This window comes from Ovis aries, chromosome 6, assembly GCF_016772045.2.
Source record: "Ovis aries strain OAR_USU_Benz2616 breed Rambouillet chromosome 6, ARS-UI_Ramb_v3.0, whole genome shotgun sequence".
Lineage (NCBI taxonomy): Eukaryota > Metazoa > Chordata > Mammalia > Artiodactyla > Bovidae > Ovis > Ovis aries.
Window position 1 is genome coordinate 5805613 of NC_056059.1, and position 8562 is coordinate 5814174.

General features: G+C 42.2%; 1 protein-coding gene across 1 annotated transcript; it reads left to right on the forward strand.

The window, feature by feature from the left end:
- The first annotated feature begins 546 nt into the window (after nucleotides 1–546).
- LOC132659988 (rho GTPase-activating protein 20-like) lies at nucleotides 547–7495 on the forward strand. The gene is made up of 4 exons (XM_060417498.1): nucleotides 547–924; nucleotides 2705–2866; nucleotides 6511–6620; nucleotides 7129–7495. Exons 2-4 carry the CDS (start codon nucleotides 2708–2710, stop codon nucleotides 7493–7495), a joined length of 636 nt encoding a protein of 211 aa, XP_060273481.1. The 5' UTR covers nucleotides 547–924; nucleotides 2705–2707.
- The last annotated feature ends 1067 nt before the right edge of the window (nucleotides 7496–8562 follow it).

Here is an 8562-nt window from a genome sequence, read left to right on the forward strand (position 1 = left end):
TTCATCTGCATTCCTTTGACAGGGGCTGTTAATAGTTAACATTCATCTTTGGGTTAGCTGAGTAAGGTGTTACAGACAAATGGCCAACTGTAATCCTACCAAGTAGTCTGCATTTAATGACTACTTCCCAAGGACCCTGAGGGCAGGAAGTCATCCCTGGAGCTGACTGAGGTGTGTGGCCTCCCAGAGGAGAGGTCCAAAGACTGACTGAAAAGCAGGATGAGGCAGGATGTCTCATGAAAGGCGATTGTTTTGATGGGAGAAAATTGGGCATGACTGGTGTTCAGAAAGCCAAACAGGTCATTGAACCGAGGAAGGAAACTTACTACAAAAGTAAATGATAACCAAATGCTGCTTGATATGAATATTAAATATTTTGCTTTTAAAATGTGATCTGATACCAGAATCCACTGATAATACTTACCATTAGGAAACCTGTATAACTACAGCTTAAGTGCCTCATGACACAGGGCAAAGGGAATAGATAGCACTGTCTGGGGAGTACTGTCACAGGGAGAATCACCCCTGAGTCTGATCACGCCTCTAGGTTTGCAGAATATGGGGAAGAAGAACATGTTAACACCACAAGGATGCAATTAGCCTGTTTCAGAGTGTGGGGAATTCTATATAACAAATGGTTCAGTTTCTCTCTTTCAGCCTCTGCCATGAACATGCTGCTGAATGTAACTGGTGGAAATAGGCTAAATAAGCTAAAGTACTACTACTGAAAATCTCTCTTCTACATTTGATTCAGACAAGAAGACAGTTAATAAGAGTTCTGTCAAAAACTCGGCCTTTTGGTGTAGCTCCAGGACTCGCGAGGACAACCAAGACCCACCTCTACCACCCAGAAAGCAAAAACAGCTCTTTGGAGCTCCTCTTGAAGCTGTATGTGATAATGACACCCTGCCCACCCCAATTCTGGTAGGTCGTCTTTTGGTTTTGGTAACCTTCCTGAGGAGGGGAGTTCGCAGAGATCAAGTGTTCTCTTCCCAATCTACTCCACATGAAGAAGTCTGGCTTTGTCCGATAAGTTTCACAATGTTATTTCAAAGAAAAAGATCTGATTTAGGTACTGCAGCGTCAGAAGGCAAATACAAGATGAAAAGTTACTCTCATCCATTCCACTGATTTCAAGAAATACCATCTATACCAGCTCAGACCAGTTAACGTGGGCTCTTTGAAGTAAGGCAGTTAGAGAAGGCGAGGCTGAGAAAAACGATGACACCTGGCACCTTACAAATCACCTTTAATGAGGCGAGACGGGGCAGCAGTCAGATTAGGGAGCTGCTGCCCTTACCCAAGAAGAGGAAGTCTATATAGGCACGGATGTGGAAAGCTACTGTCTTAAGGGCGCCCATTCTTCTGCAAGGTTATTCAGAGTAGTTATCTCTTAAACATCTGGGGCAAGGAATTTTGGAGATCGGCCAGAGGCTGGGACCGGGTGGGAGCCGGGCATAATCAACCCTATGTCCATTTTTTTCTTTGGGTGAGAGAGCTCTTGGTTTTGCATAGAATGGTGGGGAGGACCTGGAGGGGAGTTTAACTCCAGGCTATGTTGAGCCCTGTAACTTTCCTCAGACTCTGTGTGTAAGAAGCTCTGAGAGTCCACCTCATCCTCACATTGTCTCCTGGTCTCCTCCCTTGAAATCCACACTAGTCTCAAGTCTCCTTCAGCTGAGTCTGCTCGCCCTATGACTCAAAATGTCTCACACGGATTTGATATGTAACTCAAGTGTTTAAGCATAAAGTAGGCATCCTCTGCAAAGATGAATCCTTTGATCCTGCCAGAATGTGTCAAAAGAGAGTCACAGAGTTTGGACTGTGTATTGAACTGTAGTAGTGTATTGAAGTGTAAGCATTAACTCTTGTTCACTGTCCACTCTCTCTCCAAGCACTACACTAGATGCAGGGAATTGTATGCTATATATGGAGAAATTTATCATACCAGTTATGTGCTAGCTACTACCCCAGACCTTGCGCTTTCACAGAAAATTTAGGCAGTAGCCATGACTATCACCACCCTCACTTCATAAAAGAAAAACAAAAGAGCCTCACCCAAGAATGTGCTATGCCCACAGTCACACAGTGGATGAGGAGCATAACAGATTCCACAATCCTTGAAACACCTAGCTCCAATATCTGTTATCTCTCTAACTTTGCAGACAGCAGAGGACATGAAAATACAGGAAAAGGAACTAGAAAGGCTGATGAGAAAGGAATGAGATCAGAGGAGGAGGAGCCTGATTAAGCCTGAGTTTGAGGGGAGGGAATACAGGAAACAGGAATGAATGGGGTGGACAGTCCCTGGAAGGGGAATAAACAAATGGAGCATGAATATGGCAAAAAGATTTCCACACTCAGGGAAGAGCATCTATAATAGGGAATAATGAGAAAGCAGCGGTGAAGGAGGAGAGGGTGACTCCTCAAAGGCCTCAAAGCAGAGACAGTTAATACAGTAAATTCACTGAAACAGAAAATCTGACTACACAAGTGTTTAAAATGTTTCAGTGTATGACTCAAATCGATTGTTGGGTAGGAAATATATTTACAGACACTGAAGTAAAAATTTCAAATTAACTTGGGTGCTGTTCTAGAACTGTACCCTCATATACCACAACTCTGTCAAAACAGGAGCAAGCTTGTGCTCTGGGCTTCTAGATAGGAAATGTCCCACAGTTTTCTTCTCTTTCCTTCCCTATAGGAGATGCTTTCCTTTATCAATCAGAAAGGGCCGTTCACAGAAGGCATCTTCAGAAAACCAGCCAGTATAAAATCCGCAATAGCCCTAAAGGAGAAACTAAACGCTGGACACAAAGTTAACTTTGATGATGAACCCATTCTCGTAGTATCGTCGGTCTTAAAGGTAAGGAAAGCTTGAGCATCGTCCACACACAGAGTCAGTCTAAAGCTGTATGACTGGTCCTTCACTATGAATGCCCAAGAAGCATAATAGGCATAAGAGAGGAAGGATCTGAAACGTGGAAAACACTTCACAAAGTCAAAAGTGAAGGAAGGTACCTCAAATGTTATGAGCCCTGCCGCGGCCAGCACAAGCAAGAGTCGCACCTGCACAGGGAGAGAACGGAGCGTCCCCGCTAAGAAAATAAGAGAGAGACAAAAGATGGGGTTGAGAGGATCAGCCCCAAATGGCTGATACCTTGCTTTATTGTGCTGCGGTATATATAGGGTAAAGTACGTGACTTAAGGCACTCACAAGGTTGTTTTTTAATCTCAGGATACAATCACCAGACCCTTACCATTGTATACAGAACACAATCAGAATATCTATCATCTATGAAATATACACAATAAGATAATCTATCTTCTATGAAATGTTGCCGAAACCAAACATCTTGGAGCCTTAAGGGTTATAAAAACTCTTGAGGGTGGCGGGACAGGGAGCTTAGGCACGTGTCCTAGGGCCCGGCATACCTGCCAGGGAGCTCCCAAGACTTAACCCTTCACGGGTCGTCCCCCGCAAGCCCCATACATTAGATATATTCCTTTTTCATTGCACATCTTGGCTCCTGAACACCCCATGAAGAAGAAGAATAAATTTCAAAATACCCACCTACCACGTTGATCGTTTACCAAACAAGCTTCCAGCTTTGGATGACTTCCTCATCAGCTTCCTAATGAAGGCAACATTTCCAAAATAAAATTCATATTAAGCTTTTGGAAACAGTTAACAGAAGTAACTTCCAGGTGGCTCAGACAGTGAAGAATCTGCCTGCGATGCAAGAAACCTGGGTTTGATCCCTGGGTTGGAAGGATCCCCTGGAACAGGGACTGGCATACGACTCCAGTCGTATGGACGGAGGAGTCTGGCAGGTTATAGTTTATGAGGGGGCCCAGAACTGGACACGGCTGTGGCAAGTGAGCATGGATGCAAGACAGATGTTTACTCACTATGGTAAACTCATGAGTGTGTGTGTTAGTCGCCTAGTCGCATCCGACTCTCTGTGATCCCATTGACTGTAGCCCAGCAGACTCCTCTGTCCATGCAACCCTCCAGGCAAGAATCCTAGAGTGGGTTGCCATGCTCGACTCCAGGGGATCTTCCTGCCAGGGATCAAACCTGCCTCTCTTGCATCTCCTGCATTGGCAGGCAGGTTCTTTACCACTAGCCCCACCTTGGAAGCCCATTTCTCTTACAATGAACCAAACAATGCTCTGATCACTTCGAAAATCTCTGATCACTTCATCATCCTTCCTTCCCCTGTCTCTCAATGGTTTTTACTTTAAAATTAGTGTAGGGATGACTCCACCATTTGTTCCCCATTTTCCTCCTTTTCTCTCCCTTCCCATCTTTAACAACCTTTGTTAATATCTGTACGTTTTATCCACCGCCCAAGGTTACAGTTACATGGTAACCAGTTTTACTATATGCCCCATCTTATAAATCTAATTTTTAAAGTGAGTCCAACAGTCAAAATCAGTTTAGAATTTGGAAAAGTTCCATCGATTTATACAAAAAATAGACTGAGGTTGAAATGATACAGCTAAATCACAAGCGTGTAGTTAAATTTCTACCAGGGTGATAACAGAACAGAAAAAAAAAATTAATCAATCCATCTTTGAATCTGTTAGAAGCTATGAACAAAAATATATTGATGTAGTAATAACTATAAACAGGTTCAAAATTATGTTAGAAACTAAATAACATGTGGTGTTTCCTTGTCCCATTGTTAATGTTCGATTGTATGATAATAGCAACAGTGCAGTTATGACTTAGAGGTGAGCCCTAGTACACTTGCACCATCATAATACACACTAGGGATGCAAATAGCAAGTAGAGTGCTACCCTCTATAAGGTGCACACTAGGAACTGATTTGATTTGTGAGCAGGTGTTACTAGGCTCTTGCCTGTTTCCATGCTATAAGCGTACAGGTCTTAGACAATCTCAAAGCTTTCTCTTCCTAAAGTTGATTGATCTTGGTGGGGAATCAAACTTTGCACCTTTGGCCTTGAGAATACCATATGTCCAAGCAACCACAGAGTTGCTCTGAATTAGAAGTGAATATCATCAGAACCACATTGAGTTTTCCATTAAACTGTCTATAAACAGAGGGCCAATAGCAAATAGCCACGGCATATTCTGTATGAGTCATGTCCTGGCTTAAGCACAAAGGGCCTGCTGCACACCCCCAGACTCCCAGAAGCCAAAGCCAGATGAGATGGTTGAATGGCATCACCAACTCGATGGACATGAATCTGAACAAGACCCAGGTGTTGGTGATGGACAGGAAAGCCTGGTGTGCAGTGCATGGGGTCGCAAAGAGTAGGACTGGACTGAACGGCTGAACTGAAATGGAGTGCTTCCTCCCTCCCAATACACTGTGGACACTCCATAAGAAGCATAGAGAAAACCTAATGACCATGATTGGGTACTGTATACCAATCACAAGAAAAAGTATGAGAGGACTGAGACTCTGTACGTTATCTTCATACTCTATCCTCAGTACTCAAAGGAATGCCGGACAGAAGCAGCAGCTCAGTAAGTACTGAAACAAGTGAACACTGACGGGATTATAATCATGACAGTTGCCGCAGAAACACTGCCTGAAGCAGATACTCTTCAGAGAAGTCAGGCTGTATATTAAGACCAGTGGAAGCAAGTTGTGCCTTTGAAACTGGCAAGGCAATGCAATCATTTCCCCTCAGGCTTGCACAACAGTTTACAACTTCATCCATTTTCATAGGCCCCATTCTATCATATTAAGACTTGGTCACCACGATAAACTTTCCAGGCCTCCACTTAGGAAGCTTACATTTGCAGATTCTATCCCACAGGTGTGAAGTTGCCATGTATGTAAATTTTCAGCTTCCTCTTTGGGGAGGATATATTCCATTCAAAGAGTTGCAAGGGTAACGTGTAGTTTACCCATTGGGGCTTTTGGTTTATTACTAACACCTGCTGCTTAAAACTCTGTAGAACTGAACTTTTATATGTTTTTTTTTTTTTTAAGTAAAAGATCGAAGCGATTTCCATACTAGCTTTTTCCCAAAGAACACACATACCTCCGGTTTCTCTTAATATGTGTATAAGAGCATGTAGGGGTGTAGTCTTGTTTTATTTCAGAACTACTCTTTCTTGAATTCAGAGCAAGCACTGTGTCTGAAGCAAACAAACAAAATGGGTATGTGCATTTCTTTTCAGGAAACGAATAGGATTTTGGGTGAGTTATCACCAGACCTTGCCAGTTTGTACTAATGTGTTAACATGTACACAAAGAGTAAGCTCCAGGTGATAGAAGGAGCTTTAGCCTCATTCTCACCACAGCCTAGACTCTACTTTTAGGCTTCTAATTTTAGCTGGGGAAAATCCAACCAGTACTCGGAGTGTGCAAGGCTGTGGAGAGTCACAGTCAAGCTCCGTGTGAATCAGTCTGCGTGGCTGTGATGGAATTGCGGACTGAATTGAATTTTTCAACTAAATATTTTCTTTGCAATTTCTCCATTGAATTTATCATAAGAATAAAACATATTTTTCTGATCTACATAAGGATTTTCTTCGAAATATCCAAGGGAGCATCTTTTCAGCCCGTCTCTACGATAAATGGCTTGATGTTATTGATCAAGGGAATGAGGAGGAGAAAATAACTGCGACCCAGAGGTAATGATGCAATAATTACTCAACTCTGAGAAAATACAACCAACATACTCTTAGGAAAATATCAGCTTATAGTTTACAGCTGTGTCCTCTGAAATAATGAGCAGTATCAAGTGCTTTCACTTGATACCCCTGGAAGCCAGTTTGAAGAGAGATGCATGCCTTATTGGCGACACTGTTTTTCTCCTAATCTTATTAACATGGAATGCTTGACCATTTTACACCTTCTGAATACATGAAACTGTTGGAGATGAAATCCACTGGCGTAGAAAGAGATGATAAAGAACCAATCCGCCAGGGGTATGATCTTAAATACAAACACATAACTAACCAGAGTAGGGCTTATCTGGTTCAGGAATTAAAATCAGTGAAACATTTTTGTGTGCATCCATGCCTGGCACTGTGAGAATGGACTGTGTACCTGGTAGGAAAAGAAGTACTGTGTTCTCTGTATTTCCACTTACTAAGCAAAATGACTCGCTTTATTCATAAGTGCTTTTTCTGTCATTAGGCTTGTAGACCAGCTACCGAAAGCCAATGTAGTTTTTTTGCGACACCTTTTTGGAGTGTTACACAACATTGAGCAACATTCCTCATCCAGTCAGATGACAGCTCATGATTTATCCTTGTATCTCACCCCAAGCATCCTTTGTCTGCTTAATTCTGGCAGCTCAGCATTTGAAAATGTCAGCAAAAAGGTAACAAGATCTCTCATTTTATGCCTTGTGGGGCAGAGTCCCCATTTTGAACCTGAAGTCTTGGTATTAACGCTGGTGAATCCGTGTTTTAAAGTGCACATTTTAATTACACCGCCTTGGAGTGGCAGAGTCCTACTCTGGTTGGGCATGGGAAGGTGTCTTTTAACTGAGAACAGCTGAGTCACTTCTCCCTTGCCATCCAAGGGATTAAACAACAGAGAGGTAAGAGTAGGACGATATGATAGAAAAGAACCTGGCTTTGGAACCGGAGAGCCAAGGTTCAACTCTCAGCCTCATCACTGAGGGTGTAAGAGCCTCCAAACTGGGAGCTCATCATTACACAACGATGACAGACCCAATACATCTGGTCCCTGTCGGCACATCTTAGGCGGCCTGGGCCATACAAGCACCCGAGGCTCCACACACGCTGGCCGCACTCTGCCAGTTGTGGCTCATTCAGGAAAATACTTGGCTTCTATTGTGTCTCCGCTAGAGGATGAGCAAGCTAGTAAAATATTTCAGAACATCCTAACAGAGCCATACCATGCCTAATAAGATCATAGCTCTTCTCCAAGCTCCCCTAGACAGCAAGTGGGAGGCAAGGCAAGGTAGATAGACAGACAGACAGACAGACATGTTTTCTCTCCAGATGCTTTCTTCCTTCACAACCTCCCTCCCGCCCCCCACCTCACACAGAAACCTCTGCTACCTAACTTTCAGATATTTCTTCACTGAAGTGAATTTCACCATTTCTGTTGTATTTGATACTTAATAAGTTTTAGTAAGATGCTATATATAAATACTATATCATTAAAACTAGAAAAATTTTAATAAAACTAAAACTTAATACGACAATATACATTTTTGTCCCAAACATCCTATGTGGGCTACTTACAAATCATCCTAGTTTTAAGCATGTAACCATCATTACAAAATTTTAGCTATTAAACCAGCCCACATATTATAACTTTAGCCCACCAATTAAAACAATTTTAATACTTGTGCCCAAAGTACTCTTGAAAGTATCAGTTATTTCTAAGAAAAAACTGATACATATATATTATATATATATATGTCCATATATACATATATTTAATCAAGTCTGAATTATTTTCATACCTCTTTTGGATTTTGTGTTAGAGCCCAGGTTCATCTATGAAGTGTGATTTCCTATTACACCATACATACAGTAATACACCATTTTTTTTGCCCCATTGTGTTACAGGTTTCTGTGATACAATTCCTCA

Bases quoted from the DNA above. Each gene is read 5' to 3' on its own strand.
- LOC132659988 (XM_060417498.1), top strand. From the start codon at position 2,708: ATGCTTTCCTTTATCAATCAGAAAGGGCCGTTCACAGAAGGCATCTTC. The intron at 2,867-6,510 runs GTAAGGAAAGCT...GATCTACATAAG, and splicing joins TAGTATCGTCGGTCTTAAAG to GATTTTCTTCGAAATATCCA. The intron at 6,621-7,128 runs GTAATGATGCAA...TTCTGTCATTAG, and splicing joins AAAATAACTGCGACCCAGAG to GCTTGTAGACCAGCTACCGA.